Below are 23020 nucleotides of genomic sequence, written 5' to 3' on the forward strand. Positions count from 1 at the left end.
AGAGGTCTGGGGGCACTGACGGCTCCCAGCGCTTCCTGGAGAACTCAGACACTCCCAGCCAGGTGAGGCAGGCGTAACATGCTTTTCGGAGCACCCATAAGTGACGTCAGCAGTTCCCCAGTGTCTCCGAGTTGCCAGGAAGCGCTGGGGGCCACCAGCGTCCCCGGACCTCTGGCCACACACTGTATACACCAGTGGATTTACACAGATGAGCACCAGACTTAACGTGGGATATTGTTTTTAACATTGTGTCATTCCACTTTCTTTCTTTTTTTTACATTAAAACTGCGATCCTTCTACACTTAGATGGCACTGTTCTTTTTATTCTTTGTGCCTCTAAATGTAGCAATATGATTACACTTTATACTGTATTTTGTATTACCGTAATCATTTTTATATGAATAAATGGTTGTGGAACGAATCATCTGAGTTTCCATTATTTCTCATGGAGAAATTTTGCTTTGATATACAAGTGCTTTAGATTACAAGCATGTTTCTGGAACGAATTATGCTCCCAATCCAAGGTTTTACTGTACCTAAGATGTACAAAAGTAAAATGCAGAGAAGAGAAAAATAAATGAGTGAAAATGTATACATGCATCGCTAAATAGAAAATCATTTATGTTCAACATTGAGCTAATTAAAGTAAATAAAAACCTAGACATTGAAATATTTTATTCCACAGAGCATAAAAACTGTAGGCAATTCTTTGTGCATACAAATCATATAAAAATATACACATGCACAAAAATTTCTTGGGGGGGGGGGGGGAGACATATGATCAGTACAATTTTGGTTGAAACTTCTGAAAAAGCTAGTTGCCTGGCTGTCATGCTCACCCTCCGGCTAAAAATTCTTGCATCACTAACCCTAAACATCTACACAGACAAGGGCCTCTAATGCCGCATACACACGATTGGAATTCCAGCAAGCAATAGACCGATGAGAGCTTTTCATCGGAAAATGCTCCATCGGAATTTAGCTTGGCGAATTCCCGCCGGCAAAAATTTGAGAGCATGTTCTCAATTTTTCAGACGGAAAAAAAAAATCCGATCATGTGTATGCAATTCTGATGCGCAAAAACTCACGCATGCTCAGATTCAACTAAGAGATGGAAGCTATTGGCTACTGGGTATTGAACTTCCCTTTTCTAGTCCCGTCGTACCTGTTGTACGCCACTGCGTTCTTGATGGTCGGAATTTGGATGTGACTGTGTGTATGCAAGACAGCTTGAGCGGAATTCCGTCAGGAAAACCATCAGAGCTTTTTCGGACCAAAATTCCGATCGTGTGTAAGGCTGCCTATAGATTTTTCATTCAGCCACTCAGACTGAAAAAAAATATATATATTAAACAGATTGTACTATCCACCCAGTTGACAAGGGTAGAGGAAATCTTCCTCCCTGTGCCATTGTATTCTGACAGCGGCAATCTCCACTGTCAGAATACATTGATCAGGGAGTGTAGCTGCTGATCAACAAAAGTGTTTCAACATTCCCTTTCAACAGAAAGATCAACTCATGGGAAGTGGGAATGGCCATAGAGGGATCGAAATTCAACTGGTCCCTGATGAACTGGCTGGATTTTGATCCATCTACGTACAGCTTAATATTACTTTCCAGGTGTGTTCCAGGTCAAAGACTCCATACACACACACACATATAGTTTGAAGCCATTGGTTACAGTAACAGTTAATTTTACATTTTCAGAACAAAGTCAACATTTCTCTTCAGATATATTTCCTTACACATATTGCTATTGCTGAACAGTAAGAGCATACTACATGGTTCACTTGAGGATAGGAATGTGTAGCATCCAGGAACAAGTTTGCTCTGTACTACTGTGTGTGCTTGTAGCTGTGCTGACCTCTTCTGGTCTGCTTTATACGCAGAATATAATTCGGCTTTTCAAACACAAGTACAAGACATAATGTAAAAAAACAAACAAAAAAACATGAAGTTCTTTTATATCAGAAACATGAAAAAATATGAGTTTAATGGCCGTAGGCAGATTTTTTCCTAATCAAAAAACACTTGTTAATCTGCCAAGTAGGCAGCTTGGTCCAGTAGCTCCTAATGAGGTAGATAAGATTACCGTATACACTTCTGCTCATCAAGAATACAAAGTTGTACTGGTGGTGCGATTCTGCATTGCAGCTACAAAGCAACTAATATTTCTTCAGTTGATGGTTACTCTTTTTTGCGAACTTTTGATTTTGGTGCTGAAAGATAAAGCAAGAAAAATTTTAAATTCAGGAACGATCTAATGTACTAGCCTACTGAAACAGAAATTAGACACTAACCATTAGGGTTTTCCTGCTTATAGAAGCTTTTCAGCATTTCCACTGCTTTCTTAGCACTGTATCCTTTAATACACTGTTTTTGAAAAGTGAATATAGATAAGATAAATTGTATAATAAAAAAGCGAATATAAAAAAAAACAGGTATCTGAAATCAACATTGATGACATTTTGAATACATCAAAAATATACAGTCACCGGACACTTTATTAGGTACACCTAGGACCCCTAGGACCCCTTTTGGCTTCAGAACTGCCTTAAAGAGGAACCTTGATGAGTTTACTTCCTCTTTCATTCCCTGCAAAGGCAAAGCATAACTGACTACTAGTAGTCCATTATGTGTCACTTACCTGACACAGGAGCCAGCGAAGTCACTGCTGTCCCCTGTAGTCTGCCGCATCCATCTTCTCGGTGGGTCTCGCCGCTCCGCCGCTGTCATTCAGCGAAGCCGCGATGACGTTACTCCCGTGCATGCGCACGGAAGCCGCCACTCGCGGCATATTGCCGTTGACCGCGGTGCGCTCAGTGCCTGTCTTTCGGCAAATATCTCCTAAACCGTGTAGGTTTAGGAGATATTTCTTGGACCTACAGGTAAGCCTTAATCTAGGCTTACCTGTAGGTCAAAGTGTGTTGTAAGGGTTTACAACCACTTTAAGGCTCCATGCACACTGAAGCTCAAAAAAGCTTTTTCTGGATGCCAGATTGCTGGCAGAAAACGCTGGTTGAAAAACCTGCTTTTAACAGCGTTTTGTACTAGCGTTAGCATTTGAGCGTTTTTAATAAAAATACACAGAGGACACTCCAAAAATCCCACAGTGAATTCCATACTCACAGAATGCATTGAAAAAAAATAGAACGCCGAACACTAATTAACAAGTGTTTATGAGCGTTTATCGGTGTTTGTCGTTTTTTGGTGGTGAAAAACGGCACTTTGAACGCAAATTTCTGGCGTTCAGAAAAAAGCCCATAAACTCCACTGATCATTAAAGCTAGAAAACGTCCATGTTTGCATGGACACATAGGATAACATAGAGTGGAGTTTATGGGCTTTTAAAAAAAATGCCCAAACTCCAATAAACTGCAGTTTATGAGCTCCAGTGTGCATGGAGCCTAATTCTTTGTGGCACAGATTCAACAAGGTGTTGGAAACATTCTTCAGAGATTTTGGTCCATATTGACATGATGGCATCACACCACATCCCAAAGGTGCCCTATTGGATTGAGATCTGGTGACTGTGGAGGCCGTTGGAGTACAGTGACCTCATTATCATATTCAAGAAACCAATTTGAGATGATTTGAACTTCGTTACATGGTGCATTATCCTGCTGGAAGTAGCCATCAGAAGATGGGTACACTGTAGTCATGGAGGGATAGACATGGCCAACAACAATACTCAGGTAGGCGGTGGTGTTTAAATGATGCTAATTAGTACTAAAGGGCCCAAAGTGTGCCTATCCCCCACATCATTACACCACCACCACCAGCCTGAACCGTTGATACAAGGCAGGATGGATCCATGCTTTTCATGTTGTTTAGGCCAAATTATGACCCTACCATCTGAATGTCACAGCTGAAATTGAGACTCATCAGACCAGGCAACATTTTCCCAATCTTCTATTGTCCATTTTTTGGTGAGCCTGTGCGAATTGTAGCCTCGGTTTCCTTTTCTTAGCTGACAAGTGTGGCACCCAGTGTGGTCTTCTGCTGCTGTAGCCCATCTGCTTAAAACTTCGATGTGTTGTGCATTCAGAGATGGTATTCTGTATACCTTGGTTGTAACAAGTGGTCAAGGTTTGATGTGTTGTATGTTCAGAGATGGTACTCTGCATACCTTGCTTGTTATTTGAGTTACTGTTGTCTTTCGATCATCTCGAACCAGTCTGCCCATTCACCTCTGACATAGATAAGGTATTTTCATGCGCACAACTGCCGCTCACTGGATATTTTCTCCTTTTCAGACCATTCTCTGTAAACCCTAGAGATGATTGTGTATGAAAATTCCAGTAGATCAGCAGTGTTTTAAATACTCAGTCCATTTGGCATGGCACAACCATGCCAAATGAAAAGTCACTTAAATCCCCATTCTGATGTTGGGTTTGAACTCCAGAAAGTTGTGCTCACTACATCTACATGCCTAAATACATTGAGTTGCTGCCATGTGATTGGCTGATTAGCAAGTTGTGTTACCAAGCGATTGAACAGGTGCACCCAATAATAAAGTGGCCAGTGAGCGTATGTAAGACAACATAGCAAATTGTGGTTACAGTGATTGTAAACCAATTATTATTTTTTTTTTAATTTATACTTACCCGCTTTGTGCAATGGTTTTGCAGTGCAGATCCTCTTTTCAGGTCTCCTGCTGGCAGTCCTGGCCCCTCCCCCCTGCCGAGTGCCCCCATAACAAACTGCCTGCTATGAGAATACTCATGTGGGCTTGATCCCGACCCATGCACTGTGTGCCCACTGACACAGACAGTACGACTTGGCCCCACCCCTTGTTCATTGACTGCGATTGACAGCAGCAGGAGTCAATGGTGCTGCTGCCTCTCTGTCAAATGAGAGACCAGCTGGCTGCTCTTGGGCACAACACTGGATCAAGATCAGACTCAGGCAAGTATAAGAGGGAAAAGCTGCATGCAGGTGTTTTTTTTTTTTTTTTTTACCTTTTAGCAGAAAAAAGCATAGAGGAGTTCTTGGACCTAACTAACCCCTTGATATATACACATAGCGCTTTCTGCACAATTCATGGACTTTTCACCAACTTATTGAAAGGATCCATGCCTCCATGTCTGTTCTATTGGGTATCTGTTGACCTTGTCAAGTAAGGGATGTTGTTTTTTTGTCACATTTATGTAATTTTAATGTTTTTGTAATAAAGACATATTTTTATAATTACTGCCTCATGTTATGCCCACAAAGCCTTTGTTTTTTTTTTAAGAGCGTTACAATTACTCTTTTCAACCTGTCTATATATCTATTAGATGTTTGCATTATCTGTAATTGCATGTTATAATCAGTTCAACCCCCATTTTGCCTGTCTGAAGTTCAGTTTACTTTTGGAAACACTCAAGATTTCACATTAAAGCGTGATTCCAGGCATTTTTTTTCAGCAATGCAAATACCTTCTATGTAAGCTTAATTCTCCGCTTCCTGTGTATGTCATGCATACTGGGTAGCCAGAAGCACCGTATACCGGAAGAAGGAGCGAGTGGGCTTCAGATGCCAAAACTAAAAATGGGACCGTTCTCCTTGGGGACTACAAAGTGAGTTTATTTTAAAGATCATGATTTATAATAGTTACATTTCATACACTTTCCATAATGAATAGCATTAGGTGCGATCATCATGGGGGTTATTTAAAAACAAAAAACTAAGGTGGAACTCCCAGTTTAAGAAAACTCATAGCCTTGCCATTAAAATCCTTGACAACTTTCCAGCTCTCTTATGCATGGCTATTCTTGGTGGTGATCACATTATTATAACATCACAGAATGACTTTTACTATGCTTTTTGTGTTGTTTTTTTTTGACCATGTAAAAGATCATTTCTTGACCACTTGTACATGAGCTTTGTATCCTTTTTAATTCAAGTAAGACCTGGTTCACACGATAAATCATCATTTTGAGTGGCCTTAAATGGCATCAAAGACGTGCAGGCACCTTTTTTGGAGCTGCACTGCAACCACATTGCATGGTCGTTTTGTACCATGTGATCCAGTTCAGGCAGAACACACTACATTTGCAATCCCTTTGGGGTTAACTTTGTTTTGACACCTGCAATCAGATCACAAATGTACTGTGATTGCAATGCGGTGCGGGAAACGTGCAGGGATCGCAGCGTGTGAACCCAGGTTAAATTAGATGGTTTTGGTTAAACTCAAAATGTAATTTATAACAGTTGAAATTTGTTTTTTTTCTGGTACCTGAAATTGTGCCCCTGTAGCTGGAATGTCATCTGCAGCCACATTCAGAACTGACCCACATCCACCAAATCGTTCATTGTGGCAACCGTATACCACCAATGGAATTCCTAATTCTTTGTTAAGGAAGGAAAACTAAATATTTTATGGCATTAGAGTGCATACACAGAAAATGGCTCCAAAAAAATATATACTTAGGGCATGCTCTTGCCAGGTATCCCATTGAAGCCTAAAGCTGGGCACACACTATAAGAAATCAGATAAACGATCGTCCCGTTTTCTTCGATTGTTCGCACCAGGTCGAACCCGAGAGTGCTAATTGTGCGAAAATTCTCTTACAAAGAAGGCATTTTTCGTATTGCCATAAAAAAATTGTAGTGTGGATGAGAAATTCATGTAATGTACGTGTAACCCTTATAGCCACGCCTTTCAGTGCCATACTGTCAGTGTTTCAGATTATTCATTCTCTCACTGTCGAGGGGGGGGGGGGGTCAAAATCATTGTTCATATCTTTTTAATTGCTATTATGCTTACAAATATTCCTTTGTGTTTATTTTCTTGACGTCCTTCAGGGTTGTACGCAGTTTCTCGATCAGGCGCAGTCTTTCATATCATTAGTTTTGTTTGCGTACTAGAAAAAATTGGTGGAAATTTATGGAAATTTTTGTTTGGAAGGTCCGAATCAGATGACGAAAGTTGTATACACATTGTGCGAACATCGAGCGATCTTGTCCGAATACGGAATTGTTTGTCCATTTTTCTTATATTGTGTAGCTAGCTTTACAATGACTTGATATTTATTGATTTTGCAAATGTAAACATTTTTGTTTTACTTTTGTTTTCAGTAAAATAGATGCAGAGTGAGCACCCAAAATGCAAGGGGCATCACTAAAAAACACAAAGTTACAAAAGACTAACATATGCAATGTTTTAATTCCTGTGTACTATTTGCCAGTTTATCAAATTTTTTTTTTCAATTCACCAAAGTTTTTAGCTCACAAATACATTATAAATACATTTATAAAACGTATTTACCTTTTTACCTTAAAGTACATACTGGCGCTAGTGTCTAAATAATGTACTGTACAATGAACACCCAGTGACAAGTGTTAGTCACTATAACAGTGACTGCAATAATAGTCTGTGATTAAACAGTCCATAAATAGGCCAAAATGGCTCCAAATGAAGTATAATAGAATTATCCTCCAAATCTTCCACCAGACCACATGCATTTAGTGATTCCCCTCTCCTTTAGAAACGCACTCACCAAATGATGATGCCTTGCCCTCTCATGTTTGGCAAACATCAATCAACACAGGGTTAAATCATCCAACGATAGCCAATCGTGAATATGGCGTCATGTCATGTCGGAGGAGTCCGGCGAGAAGACCCCCGAAGACGGAAGAAGACCCCCGGAGCTGTGCAATAAACTATTTTAACCCTTGTGTGTTGTGTTTTTTTTTTTTACTTTTTTTTACAGGTGAATGAGTAGGGGTACATTGTACCCCATACTCATTCACATAGGGTGGGGGGCCGGGATCCGGGGGCCCCCTATTAAAGGGGGCTTACGGATTCCAATAAGCCCCCTGCCCATAGACCCCGACAACCAACGGCCAGGGTTGTCGGGAAGAGGCCCTTGTCCTCATCAACATGAGGACAAGGCCTCCCTTCCCCAAGGCACCCCCCATGTTGAGGGCACACGGGCTGGTACAGCTCGGGGGGGGGGGGGGGGGCTCGCTCATCCCCACCCCCTTTCCTGGCCGTCCGGGTAGCGTGCTCGGATAAGGGTCTGATATGGACCTAGAGGGGGACCCCCACGCTGATTTTTTGGTGTAGGGATTGCCCTTTAAGTCCATACCAGGTGACGGGGCCAGCGACGCCTCCTTCGCTGGCCCTGGCTACCTTGAGACATGCTCAAAATGAGCGGACTTTTCTCCGGGCGGGAAAAGTCCATTCATTTCAAAAGTACGGCGGACTGGCACACACATGGCCATACTGTCCGCTGAAATGCGAGTCCGGCGGACAGATTGGAGTGCAAAATTACTTTTTTAGTCTGCCGGACTTTTGGGTAAAAAAAAAGTCAGCCGGAGCCTACACACGGGCGGATTGTCCAGCGGACTGGAGTCCGCTGGACTTTTCCACCGGATTGTCTGATCGCGTGTATTAGGCATTAGTTCACCTTAAAAACTTCCTATGTTCCAGATAAGGGGGTCCCTATTAACAATAAGCAGTGTGCAGATTTAAAAAAAATAAAATAAATAAATAAAAGCAGCTTCTTTCATTATCTTTAGTCCCTGCAAAGCTGCTACTTCCTGTTGTAGGCATTTCAAAAGATGCATTTAGATTGCCGTTAAACATTTAAGAGTATTTACTTTAAAGGTATAGGGTAAATACGTTTTACATTTGTTTTATTTAAAGTGGCAGCTTTCTTTATTTTCATTTATTTTTCCTGGCGCAGTGATGGGCTTGTTAATCTTGTAGACCATCAGTTTTTATGTACTATACACTATTGATTTTGTGGTATTTTGTATGTGAAAGTCATTTTACAATTACTAGGCGACAGATTTTTGTTCCTAACAATATTGGTAGCTTCTGACTGATGTTTAGGCTCCATGCACACTGGAGCTCATAAAATGAATTTTTTTGGAGTTTGGGCATTTTTTTTTTAACAGCCCATAAACTTCACTCTGTTATCCTATGTGTCCACGTGTCCCACGTTTTTTAGCTTTTATCAGTAGTGGAGTTTATGGGCTGTTCTCTGAATGCTATAAAATTGCGTTCAAAGTGCCGTTTTTGTGACCACAAAGAACGCTAAAAACTGCCAAACGCCCATAAAAGTGCATTACTTATCGCTCGGGGTTCTATTTTTTTCAATGCATTGTGGGAGTTTGGGAAGACATTGTGGGATTTTTGGAGTGTCTTCTGTACATTTTTATTAAAAACGCCCATAAACGCTAAAGAACGCACATAAACGCTAGTACAAAACGCTGTTAAAACTTGTTTTTCAACCAGCGTTTTCTGCCAGCAATCTGACATCCAGAAAAAGCTTTTTTGAGCTCCAGGGTGCATTGAGCCTAATGGTGGTTTGTATCAGGAACAGCATAAAAAGTTGCTGTTTGAGGTGGACATACAGTAATATAGCAGTTCGTGAGAAATTGACATTTTTATTCCATAGCGCCATCAGGAGGCCGCTATCTCTTCAGATTCGGGAAGCCGCCTCTGATGACATGCTGCTTAGTCCACCCTTCTCTGCCATCTACTATGAATAAGTGAGATGAGTGTCGTGTATATTCAAGGAGGCACCGGGGGCAGGGAATAGTAGAGCAAGTACATTTTCATGTGGTTGAGGGGGGGGGTGGGGGGGGAGAGGTTTGAGGGGAGAAAAATAATTTGTGTGGATGCCCACTTTCATACCTGCAATAGCAAAAGAAACTTGCAATGTACAAATGTACCAATCGGCTTTCGTGTTTTTTTTTTTTTCAAAGCTTAACCTCCCTGGCGGTATACCCGAGTCTGGCTCTGGGTCAATTTTCAGTACCAAAAGCGGTAATCCCGAGCCACACTTGGGATCATACTGCAGGCAAAGTTACTTACCTTGTCCCCAGGATCCTGCGATGTCCTCCCGCTGTGTGTGCGAGCCGTGTCTGTGCTCGATCTATCACAGCGCCAAGCTCCTTTCCCTGTGAGCGTCACGGCGCACAGGGACACAGCACTGTGCCAAATTCAAAAACGCACAATGCACACAGTACACTGTAATCTTACAGATTACATTACTGTATCAAATTATTTCTCTTCCCTTTTGTCTCTAGTGGCTTGTCCAATGCCCTGCATGCAGTTTTATATTATATATACTGTTCTTTCTGCCTGGAAACTGGAGATTGTCCATAGCAACTAGAAAGTGTCCCTTTACATCAATAGTGGTTTTAGACCAGCTAATAAACAGCTATAATAAATTAGAATCACTTGCAGAATTGAGAGAGAGAGATAGTAATTTGTGGGGAAATTCATCATCAAACACTGAAAGTAATGACAGCGAAAATTCTGCAACTGAGCAAATTTCAGTGTTTTTGATTTGATTACATTATTGAATACATTTTATTATAATATTATTTGTTATAATTATTATATTTTATGATTTAGTGTTTCAAACTTTATCATACCCGGGATGTCTACTAGACTCTTGTTTGGACAGATTTAAGTGTGTTATTCCTAAGAATTACAGGCCTACAATATAAAGCGCCAAATTTCCATGCAAAACATTTAAACATCTGACATAATCATAATGCCAGGGAGGTTAAAGTGGCTGTTAAACCACTCAATAACCTTGCTACAATCCCCTCTGCTATATGAAATAATGTCCCCAGTGCATGTTTTTTTTTTTTTCCCAAAATAAAAATGCTGCTGTGTACCTCATTTCACAGTGCCAATCAGCGCTCACGTGACCGTCCGCTTCTCTCGATCCTGCTATATGTGGACATTATTTCATATAGCAGAGAGGATTGTACCAAGGTTATTGTATTATGACAGCAGCAGGAGGGGAGGGCTGGGGAGTGAATGGAGCTAACAGGTGGTCAGGGGAGGGGGGAGAGGACAGAGGAAAGCAGAGAGCAGAGCTGCGGCTGACGGAGGCACGTAAACTGACCACAGTGTCGGGGCATAGCCAGGCAGGATCAGCCAGGTTTATTAGGGGAACAAGCTGAAGTTAGAACCTGATTGGCTACTATAAACAGCTGCCCCACATTTTGCGTTCCCTTAGTTCTGTGAATATTTCTGCACTGGTTAGTTCTGACTGCTAATGCTCTGTAATAAGTTTCATGTACTAATTCTGTCATTACTAGTAGACAGATTAAGGAGTTAAGAAGATTACAAAAAGCCTTATCACTTAATCATTCAGTACATAAGCACAGCGCACTTGTTTTGCTTCTTATGCATGCCATTTATATCTCATTACATAGGACATACCAGTTAAATGAGAAGGATACTGAGTAGACGCAGAGCCCCAGCACACATGATGCATGGTTCAACTGTCACATATAAAATTGTGTTTTCAAAAACCTGTGCAGAATTCTTGTCATTCTTCCTGCACCAGTCCAGAACCTGATCAACCGCCACCATTTCTGCATGGCGTGTAGCCTGTAACAGAGAAGGATAATTAAGACGTTTTAAATCAGAAACACATTATTTTCCCTGAGCTTTCAATGCTGGCAAATTTACCAATGGAAATAACCCTGTAATCAAGTACATCAACCCAACCCAACTACACATAATAAATATGGTGACCTTTGAGAATTGAATGCAGGTTCCAAAACCCATAGCAAATAAACAGAATTTTACTTTCATTACTCTACTAACGAACTGCTGTAATCTTGATGGGCTGCTTTGGGTAACTGTATATTACCATTACTTAAGCTAAGACAATTGGGCATTTTATCAAGCAAAAGAAAAAATGTGCATACTAACAGTAATCCATAGCAACCAATTGCTGATCATATTCCATGCAAGTGAAATCTGATTTGATGCTAAAGGTTACTGCACTTTACACTGCATATTAAATCTGAATGTGTGAGTCAAGCATACCTACTTCAGATATAACGGGAAACAGAAAAGAAAGCATAGAAATAGTTGGCATTTCCATAGCAACCAAACAGATTCTGTCATCTTCTCGAGCAATGTAGAACATTAAACAAATATCTGGTTGGCATGGTTACCAATTTTCATAAATGACTGTAATGTATATTTGAGCTATTAGAGAAAATGAAGAATTACTATGTAAACTAAAGGAGCAAATAGGGGTGTTGTTGAAAGTTGTATGTGAATTTACAAAAAAAGCTAAAATCAGCTGATAATCTGTTTCACTATATTCTTAAGGTGAACCTTTCCATTTCCCAGTCAACTAAACATAATGGTACCTTCAGTATAATCCACTCCATCAGCTGCATTAAATGTCATTTTCCTAAAATGCAAAGTCTAAGCAGACTAAATAGCACTGCTGGTGTTCAGATTTTGAAATGCTGTCAAAAATCAGCAGCTAAGCCCTCTCCGACTCCTGATATGTGCTGAAAGCAATCACTGCACCAAAAAGAGCAGAGGTACCTTTGATATGGAAGGTGTGACAAAAAAACATGGCTACAACTATATGAGTACAGATGGCAGCACCCAACGGGTGAAAACTGGGTCTATGGGGGCAGGATATGCAATGTTGTGTTGTAAAAAAGTTGAATAATTCATATTTGGCAGTTATTTTACTCAATTCCCAGGAAAGAAGACATTTAAATGGGAAGAGTAACTTAAAGTGGTTGTAAACCCTTCCATATACCCAGGTGAAACAAATCCCCCTACATAAGTTGTACATGTTTATCTGTAGTCGTCATTCCAGTACATCCATTCAAAGAGCAGAATTTACACAGGATTTCTCAGCTCTGAAAAGTAGGGGCAGACAGCTGAAGTTACATCAGTAAGAAGAGCTCTGAAAGCTGATTGGAGAAAAGGCACACGCCCTCTTCAAACAGCACACAGAAACAGAGCTGAGGCTGTCATTCAGCTGGAACTCCCTCCCCTGTCACCTTTTTTCTCTTGGTGTCAGGAAAACTTGTTAGACGTGACTCATGCTTATAGCAGTGGAAGGAGGCAATGGACAGAAACTACACTTAGTGCTCTAACTTGAGATAAATATGTAAAGGGATACGCTTTGTTCATATGTCCTGTCTGAGGTTTACAACCAAATTAATTCCGAGGGAGAAAAGTATGTTTTGAACCACCAGAGCCCACAGTAACCACATGTATTGAATTTGCAAACCCTGCTTTTTGTTTTCTATTAGGAGTTGTGTATTTGTCTGCATAATGTCCCTGGCCCTTTCCATAAAATCCATAGATGTGAAATACATTCATAGGAAACCAGATTAAATGGACTGTAGTGTGTTTCTGCAAAACTGAAAATGCACTAAAAAATGCATTAGCCCTTGTAAACACGGCTGGACATTCTGACGGAAAATGTCCGATCGGACCGTGTTGTCGGATAATCCGACCGTGTGTGGGCTCCATCGGACTGTCCATCGGACAAAGTTTTAGAGCTGGGCTATAAAATTTTCCGACAACATGATCCAATCGGACTTTGTCTGATCGTTTGTAGAGAATTCCGATTAGACAAAGTGCCACGCATGCTCAGATCAAATTCCTAGACCAAAGCTATTGGTTACTAGCCTGAACGTAGTCCCGTTGTAACGAAATAACGTCATCACGTTCTGAACAATCTGATTTTCCGACAACTTTGTCCGACCGTGTGTATGCAACACCAGTTTCGGACAAAATCCGACGGATTTGGTTGTCGGAATGTCCGACCATGTGTACAAGGGCTAAGCGTGAACCAGGCCTTAAAGTGTTATTAAACCCACAACAGTAAAATCTGTGTGTATATGCAGTAAAGCACACTTGTTATAATCACTGTGGAACCTAAGGGGTTAATTCTCTGTATTGTGTAAAAAGTCTGCTTGATCCTGTATGCACAGATCCTCCTCGTCTTCCACTGACTCCAAAGCATGTCCGGATAAAACAGAGCCTTTGGAGTCCGGCTGTACATGCTCAGTTAGGTGTGTATTGCTAGGGAGTTTTTTTTGTTTTTTGGAGAGTGCATGTGATCCACACAGGGCCCATCAGCACTGTCCAGAAAGAGGGTCAGGGGTTCTGGATCCTGATAGGACAGCTCCGTGTAGTATGAAAACTCTTCCTACAAGCTATATACTGCTGATGAGGAAAGTTATTTAGCAGCTTATATTTACTAAAATAATGGAATTTCCAAGTTCTGTGTACTGTGGGAGACCAGATATAGTGAATGCATGGTCCTGGGTTAAGTGACACTATAAAGTGTCACTGAACTCACATCATAAAAAAACTTTCAATAAATGTACTACATGATGGTACATGCAGTCACTATGAGATTCATTTTGTTTAATTGCATTAATATATTATACAGTGCCTTGAAAAAGTATTCATATGCCTTGACATTTTCCACATTTTGTCATTTTACAACCAAAAACTAAATGTATTTTATTGGGATTTTATGTGAGGGACCAACACAAAGTCGCACATAATTGTGAAGTAGAAGAAAAATGATAAATGGTTTTCAAAACCTTTAACAAATAAATATCAGAAAAGTGTGGCGTGCATTTGTATTCAGCCCCCTTTACCTTGATACCCTAACTAAAATCTAGTGGAATCAATTGCCTTCAGAAATCTTCTAGCTAGTAAGTAGAATCTCAGTATAAATACGGCTGTTCTGTGAAGCCCTTAGAGGTTTGTTGGAGAACCTTAGTGAACAAAGAGGATCATGAAGGCCAAGGGACACACCAGAAAGGTCAGGGATAAAGTTGTGGAGAAGTTTAAAGCAGGGTTAGGTTTTAAAAAGATATTCCAAGCTTTGAACATCTCACAGAGTAATGTTCAATCCATCATCCAAAAATGGAAAGAGTATGGCACAACTGCAAACCTACCAAGACATGGCTGTCCACCTAAACTAACAGGCCAGGCAAGGAGAGCATTAATCAGAGAAGCAGCCAAGCAGCTCATGGTGCTCTCTGGAGGAGCTTCAGAGATCCACAGCTTATCTGTCCACAGGACAACTATTAGTCGTGCACTCCACAAATCTGGCCTTTATGGAAGAGTGGCAAGAAAGCCATTGATAAAAGAAAGATATAAGTAGTCCCGTTTGCAGTTTGTGAGAAGCCATGTGGGGGACACAGCAAACTAACACTGAACATCACCCTAAACACACCATCCCCATGAAACATGGTGGTGGCAGCATCATGTTGTGGGGATGCTTTTCTTCAGCAGGGGCAGGGAAGCTGGTTAGAGTTGATGGAAAGATGGATGGAGCCAAATACATGGCAGTCTTTGAAGAAAACCTGCAAAAGAGTTCAGACCTAAATCCAATTGACAATCTGTGGTAAGACTTGAAAATTGCTGTTCACAGACGCTCTCCGTCCAACCTGACAGAGCTTGAGCTATTTTACAGGAGAATGTCACTCTCTAGATGTGCAAAGCTGGTAGAGACATCCCCAAAATTACTTGCAGCTGTAATTGCAGTGAAAGGTGGTTCTACAATGTACTGACTCGGGGGCTGAATACAAATGCACACCACACTTTTCACATATTTATTTGTAAAACATTTTGAAAACCATTTATCATTTTTCTTCCAATTCACAATTATGTACCACTTTGTGTTGGTCTATCACATAAAATTCCAATAAAATACATTTATGTTTTTGGTTGTAACATGACAAAATGTGGAATATTTCAAGGGGTATGAATACTTTTTCAAGGCACTGCATATAAAGGAATCAGAACCTCCTTCTCCTGCTGGTGATCCTTCTAGTGATGCGTTGTAATATTCTATGTGTTTTTCCCACTGCATGGTCACACTTTTTGCTCATTTTGCAATCATCCGAAATAAGTACCCCCAAATAGGTTTCTTCTGTAGTGTTGGCCAACACTGTACCCATAATGTTGTACACTCTCAAGGGGTTATTTTTCTCTAGGTGCATTATTTTACATTTGGAAACATTGAACTGCAGTCTCCACTCCTTTGATCAATCTTCCAGCAATGCAAAATCACGATCCATGTTACAGACACCTCCAGGGATATCAACCCTATTGCACATTTTTGTATCAAAACTAGCTTCAACACTTAGGCCCCTTTCACACCAGCGGACCCGATTGGACCACCCATTGTTCTCTATGGGGCGGTGGATGTCAGCAGACACCCGCCAGGCATCCGATCTGATAAAAACCACTAAATATAGATGTATAGAAATACGTTCAACATCCGTTCAGTGTATCGGATGACAATCAGATAGAAACATGCAGTATGTTTCCATCCGACAGCCCCATAGAGGGGAGCAGACTGTGTCCATGTCTGCTCTACGTAGCGGACCTGTCACCTGCCTGCTCATTTGGGATCAGCAGAGAGATCCCTTGCTGAGCAGGCGGACTCCGCTTGGACAGATTCGCTCCATCCAAAAGGGGCCTTATATTGAGTATTATTGAACTAAACTAATCAGCAAATAGCTACATTTTCTGCATGTACTGCAATTTCTATTTACATATACATAAAAAATTAAAATTAAAATAACAGGAGTGAGGGGGGGGGGGGGGGAACGCAGTCTGAATAAGTGTTAAAGACAATTTTGCAAACTACATTGCACTGTACAAATAAATGACATGACACATTTTAGTAGGTAAACTACATGTCTGGTACTCAGAAACAGATTACGCTCTGTAAATGTAAGCCCTTAATATTTTGCTCAAACTGCATTCCTCATATTATTGCTACATTATTATCATCCTGTATTTCCTGTATTTAAATCACACCTTAGCTGTAAGGGGCTCCATTCAGCCCTACCCAGCTAGTATAATGTGTGTTGTGGTGTGCTGTAATACATGTGTTGGATTTGCATTGGGTTAATGCATTTGGCTGTCATTTCCTAATGCATGTAATGTGCACATACCCATAACGCACCACACTGAGGAGAAGCTAATGGGCCCTTACTCTACATAGTCTGCACGATCATCAGAAAACTCAGAAGCACCTTGATCTCTCTCCTAGACCAGCGGCACTAAGCCAACCTCCTCCACAGGTCTAGAGCCCCTCTTTTATTTATTTCATCACCCAACCTCCCTCTCAGCTGGGAAGCAGGTTCTTCCTTTACACAGCTCAGCAGCACCTTCCAAATCTCCCTTTAATCTATGCAGTACAGAAGTTTCCACCCTGTTCTCTCACTTATGCTGGGTTTACACATCTGTGGTGTGGAACCACATGTGCATTAAACTACACATTAATATGCATTGTATTAGGGCAGCATTGTATTAGGTTAGCTCATTCCTTTGAATGGACTAACACATAGAAAAAGGTGCATGTCCATAGGCACACCCCCCACTTCCTTCTCACAATATCAGGAGCCTATGACTTCTGCTGCTGCCTGTGTCTCCCGTGAGACAGCGATGGATTGCTGACAGGACTCAGATAAGTATTGGGGGGGGAACAGTTATTGGGGAGCTTTTTACCTTAATGCAAGAAATGCACTAAGGTAAACTGTTAAGCCCCATACACACGGTCGAACATTGCGACCACAAAATCCGTCTGATTTTTTTCCAGACGGATTTTGGCCGAAACTTGTGTTGCATACACACGGTCGCACAAAGTTGCCGGAAAATCCGATCGTTCTGATGAGGTGACATACAAAACATAAGCCGGGACTACGTAGAGGCCAGAAGCCAATAGCTTTTGTCTCCAAATTTTTTCTGAGCATGCGTGGCACTTTGTGCGTCAGAATTCTCTACACACAATCGTAAAAAGTCAGATCGGATTTTGTTGTCAGAAAGTTTTAGATCCAGCTCTCAAACTTTTTCAGTTGGAAATTCCGACGGAAAAAGTCAGATAGAGCCCCCACACAATCAGATTTTCTGACATGATCCGATCGCACATTTTCCATCGGAAAACCGACCATGTGTATGGACTTTAGAACTACTTTAAGTGCACATATATTCTTATTGGAAGAGTTTTGTTAAAATCTGGGCAACAGTTTTTCTTTAGGCTGTCCAACATAATATTATAGCCATTCAGAAGAAACCCACAATATTATGTTGTAAAAACATATATTTACAATCAACGGCATCTTAACTTACATTCTTTGTTTCATTAACTTCATTTCTTCCTTGTCCTACAATCTGATTGCCATATACCATGAGACATCCAACAGGGACCTCACCATTTTCCAAAGCATCTTGGGCCTAAAACAGAAAATGTGTAAATGACACTGTATTTAAGACAGGTAAACCCCCCATACTCTCCCTATGAAACTGCCATTAATAATCACAAGAACGTGCATTTAAAAAAAAAAAAAGAAAAATGTATTCTTCACATATCTAATTGCTTCTTTGTAAACCTCAATGAAATCCGTGCCACCATTTTAAAGTACATGTCATCGGTGACTGTCTTTTTCTTATGTGTCTCTGAGCTGACCCAACAATGATATGTATGAGATCTGGTGCCGTTTGTTATTTTTTACACCTTGCCCTAGCTTTAAACTGAGCAACCCAACTCTCAATTTGCTGTAGCCATGGAAACATAAAAATAATCACTACATGTCTGGAGAAAATAAAAAGAAGCTCTTTATCCTGAGATTTTAGGATTTCCAGGCATCTAAATTTAAACAGAATATGTGAACAGTTACCTACAGTAGACGTGGCAGGTATATAGACCTGGGTCCAGCTTACAAACCAAGGTTTGCTCATGGGTTCTCTTTATTGTACTTGGGTACAAATAGTTAAGTTAATTGCAAACCGTTCTCTTCAACATGCTCATTGGCCATATTAATAAGCATACCTGCTTGCTACCTCATAGAACCAATGCCAAGTTATGTAGTTCCAACTCAATAGATAGAACATGCCGCTATGATCAATATGTTTAGTTGCCTGACCACATATCAGAATGGGAAGATGTGTGATCTAAGCAAACTTTACTAACAGTGCTATATGTAGTTGTTGCATTATCTCCGCCCATTTGGACATATACTAGAAATCTAGAGTTTTCAGAAGATGAGAAAAGAAACCCAGTAAGTGGCAGATCTGTGAATAAAAATACTTAAAGTAGTAGAGAATGACCAGTAAGGTGACAAGAAAACCAAAAAAAAAAAAAAAAACACAATACACACAGTAATACACAGACATGTGTCTTTTCTTTAAAAGTACAGCAAACCAACTTTGAGCAGGATGCACAACAGCAGCTTAGTTTCATTCCTGTCAGCCATGACTGAATCAAAGTGGCCATGATCCAGTAAAACACAGTTTCTCTGATAAATTTCTGCTTTTTCTTCAAAAAGGCGTGGTTTAGGTTAAAATTTGGCACACAAAATGAATCCATGGATCTATCCTGCTGCGTGTCATTGGTTCAGGCTGATGGCATAATGTTGATGCTATTCAGTCAGCATGGGCCAAAAGGTAGATTTGGTAGAGGACATAAAGTTGTCATTTTTTAGATACTAGCACAACAGCACTTTTATGGAAATATGCACATGGGACATTGAAAAGAATTTTGTTCACTGCTATATGGACTTGTTTCTCTATAGTGTCCTATATGTTTTATATATAATCCTTTAAATCGGTTACTCACAGATTTTTTTTATTAAACAACTATCTTGGACACTCTATATTGTAATTAAGGATTCACTTATTATTTGATGATTCTTAATAATTTGTTTGATTTATGTTTTTTCCTGTAGAAAAGCTACCTAATTTTTTAGAAGCCTTTTTACACTGCTTAGTGTATTACACTTCACATGTGTTTGGAATTTAGATTTTTATTTACCCACTTTTGTATGTTATCCCTCTTGGAGTAAAGGGGTTATCATAATATTTTTCAGCAGCGCCATTTCCCTGTTTATTGAATCAATGCCATGAAGAATGATGGTTAATCTGTAGGCAAAAAAAGAGCTTGCCAATACTGGGAAAAGATGAGATAATACATCAGGCACAGGAAAGTAGCCAGTGATTGTGCATTATAGTCACGGTAAACAAAGACAATATGATAAAATGGCCCATGTATGAACACAGAAGAAACATTATAGGCATAGCAAATCTGAATAAAGTAAGTGAGTGTTAAATAGAGAGGTATTATATTGCCTTTTGTAGTTGTTCCTACCATCTGAAAAGCCTTCTCCATCCAACTTTTCATCTCTTCGGTTATCTCGGGTGGCTCCTCCAAATATTGGGTTGTATCCATCTGGACTTCTTTTCACAGCAATACCACTGAAAACATATAAGAAAAATAACAATTGTATGTTCTGATGCAAAAACATCCCATATAATGTTAAAAACCACAGGTAAGCATTTCCATTGTTTTCAAGATCCACTTCTAACCACTGAGCAAATAATTTTTAAACATAAAGGGATAAATTTACTAAAACCGATGCGTGCGAAATCTGGTGCAGTTCTGCAAAGCAACCGATCAGATTTTAGGCTGGATTCACACCTATGCAGTTTTAGTGCTTTTTGCATTTTGGAGATTTGCACTACAGTATGTTTAACATGGTTTCCTATGGAACACGTTTTGTAGAACAAATCTGCAAAATGCAAAAAGCACAAAAAATGCATAGGTGTGAATCCAGCCTGTAAAAGCTTAATTGAACAAGCTGCAATTAGAAACTGATTGGTCATTATGCAGAGCTGCACCAGATTTTGCACTCTCCAGTTTTAGTAAATCAACCCCAGTGGGTCCTGGCAGTGCAGAAAAGGGAAGGTCTAAAGAATTTTCACATCTCAAGTGGAGCCAGCTTCAATTATATCACTAAATTGAAGTAACCCAGAATAGATCGTAAAAGCTGTCAGATGGATTTACACAGTATTTACATACTTTTTCGATTTAATTGAGACTTGCATTGACAATAAAATTGGGAGGTCCAAATCGCACTTTTGCAGCTTTGAAGCTGTGCTGAAGTAACATAGTTACCAACATTCTCAAAAAGAATTTAGGGACTATTTTAATTAGGGCAAGGTATTCACTTGTAGGCATGGTCTAGTAGAAGTGAAAAAAAATGGGCGTGGTTTGAATTACGCTAAATATCGAGCTAAATATTGAGCGTGTGTCTTAACCACTTACATACCGGAAGATTTTCGCCCTTAATGACCAGGCCCCTTTTTGCAATATGGCACTGCGTCGCTCTAACTAAAATTGTGCGGTTATGCAACGTTGTACCCAAACAAAATTGGCAATATTTTTACCCACAAATAGAGCTTTCTTTGGGAGGTATTTGATCACCTCTGCGGTTTTTATTTTTTGCGCTATAATTAAAAAGACAGCAACAATTTTGAAAAAAAAGACAAAAAAAGTCATCTTTTTGTTAAAATAAATATGTAAAAAAATTAATTTCTTTATCCGTTCAGGCCAATATGTATTCTTATTGGAGAGAGGGAGGGAGAGAGGGAAAAACAGAGAGAGGGATGAAGGGAGAGAGGAAGAAAGCATAAAGGGAGGCAGAGAGGCAAAAAAGAGGGATGGAAAGAAAGAAAGATGGAGGGAGGGAAAAAAAGAGAAAAATAAAGTAAGAAGGAGGGAGAGAGAAAGGAGGGATAGAGGGAGGTCAAGAGAAAAAAAAAGAATGGGTGAGAGGAAAAGAAAGAAACAGCGATGGAGGGAGAGAGAGAGGAAAAAAGAGGGATGGAGGGAGAGAGAAAGAATATATGGAGGCAGAGAAAAAAAATAGAATATTAATGGAAAGAAAGAGAGCGAGCGAAAAATAAGGAAAGAGAGAGAAAGAAAGAGGGATGGAAAGAGTGAAAAATAAAAGAAAGATAAAGAGGGATGGAGGGAGGCAGAGAGAAAGAAAAAAACCAGAGATAAAGGGAGAAAGAAAGAAAGAAAGAAAGATGTTGGGGGAGAGAGAGAGAGAGAAAGAAAAAAGAGGGATGGACGGAGAGAGAAAGAAAAAAATAAGGGATGGAGGGAGAGAGATCGTGATCTGGGTTCCATGTGAAGTGATCGCCCCTGCTGCCTACTAAGTACACCCCTTTTAGTTCGGCCATAACACAGTTTGGGGATTATTTTTGAAAGGCAAATCCACTATGCACTGTAAGTGCACTTGGAAGTACAGTTGCTGTAGATCTGAGGGGAAGCTCTGCTGATTTTATCATCCAATCATGTGCAAGCTAAAATGCTGTTATTTATTTTCCTTGCATGTTCCCCTTGGGTCTACAGTGACTGCACTTTCAGTGCACAGTGGATTTTCCTTTAGTAAATAACCCCCTTTGTTCTTTGTAGAGAGAGTGAGATTTTAGAACTGTACAGCCATAACACTATGGGGTTTATTTACCCAAAGGAAAATAAAAAAATGCCTTTTTGCTTGCACATTATTGGACTGAAGAAAACTGCAGAGCTTCCTCTCAGATCTACAGCGACTGCAATTCCAAGTGACTTGTAGTGCACAGAGGATTTACCGTCAGTAAATAAACCTCATTGTGTTCTTCCTCATCTCAATCACTTGCAACTTCTTTCCACAGCAGCTCCATGCCACAACACGGGCTGGAATGGACAGCGCACTCGTTGGCTGGGACACGGAGCAGCCCACCTTCTTAACCAGTAGCTGGTTGAAGTTTTCTCTTGCATCCCTCTCTCCCTCACCCAGTCCTATATGGGCGGCCCGGGATGACATCTTTTTGCCAACCATGCTCACACCAGGTAATGGGTGTGACTTTTTAATGCGGGATCAGACCCCCAGCCCAGTCCGCCCCTGCTCGGAACAAAGCCTATTTTCCAGGATTCTACCTGGGACAGGCTCAGACTGGGACATAGGTCTGAATTCTGTGAATGTCCCGGCCCAATCGGGACTGTTGGCAACTATGAAGTAGCTGATTTTAAAGCTGCATGTGATACCAATATCGGTGCATCGCTTATATCTATTTATATACAGACACATATGTGGTCCCTTTATCATCCCCTGCTCTCTTATACAGGATGTAACAACTACTACCTCGTCCATGGATTATTTCTCTCCCCAGGTTTATTTCCATACCTCCCGTATCTCTCATGCCTCTCTTGTACTTCCTGTCTCTGCGTTCCACGTCTCGTTCTCGATGTTTTTTTTCTACGTTCTGAAAAACACAAAATGAAAATACTTTGTCATCCTGATTGCCATATTGGAATTGTGATACAATACGTACATATCTGAAGAAAGTATTGTTTTGAAGCGGCAAAAGGTTATAGAGTCTGGGGTGAAGGGAGAGGCGAGACAAACTTGTAGCTAGAAGACGAAAAGGAG

At 40.4% G+C, this 23020-nt stretch overlaps 1 protein-coding gene across 2 annotated transcripts; it reads right to left on the reverse strand.

Annotated features, from left to right (window-relative positions):
* Nucleotides 1–660: 660 nt before the first annotated feature.
* ADAT2 (adenosine deaminase tRNA specific 2) lies at nt 661–22935 on the reverse strand. Of its 2 annotated transcripts, none has more exons than XM_077486712.1 (7): nt 22775–22935; nt 19909–20015; nt 17895–17999; nt 11201–11351; nt 6222–6328; nt 2302–2374; nt 661–2220 (listed from the first exon to the last, which is right to left on the reverse strand). In XM_077486712.1, the coding sequence occupies exons 2-7, from the start codon at nt 19987–19989 to the stop codon at nt 2189–2191; spliced, it is 549 nt and encodes a 182-aa protein (XP_077342838.1). In that variant the 5' UTR covers nt 19990–20015; nt 22775–22935; the 3' UTR covers nt 661–2188. The 2 variants fall into 2 exon arrangements, with proteins under 2 accessions (XP_077342838.1, XP_077342837.1); XM_077486711.1 differs by having other exon boundaries at nt 22733–22935.
* Nucleotides 22936–23020: the final 85 nt, after the last annotated feature.

Source organism: Lithobates pipiens, unplaced genomic scaffold, assembly GCF_037356315.1.
Source record: "Lithobates pipiens isolate NorthernLeopardFrog02 unplaced genomic scaffold, aLitPip1_a1.2 Scaffold_18, whole genome shotgun sequence".
Taxonomy (NCBI): domain Eukaryota; kingdom Metazoa; phylum Chordata; class Amphibia; order Anura; family Ranidae; genus Lithobates; species Lithobates pipiens.

Bases quoted from the DNA above. Each gene is read 5' to 3' on its own strand.
- ADAT2 (XM_077486712.1), bottom strand. From the start codon at position 19,989: ATGGATACAACCCAATATTTGGAGGAGCCACCCGAGATAACCGAAGAG. The intron at 18,000-19,908 runs GTAGGAACAACT...TTTCTGTTTTAG, and splicing joins TGGAGAAGGCTTTTCAGATG to GCCCAAGATGCTTTGGAAAA. The intron at 2,375-6,221 runs GTACCAGAAAAA...TTTCAAAAACAG, and splicing joins CTACAGGGGCACAATTTCAG to TGTATTAAAGGATACAGTGC.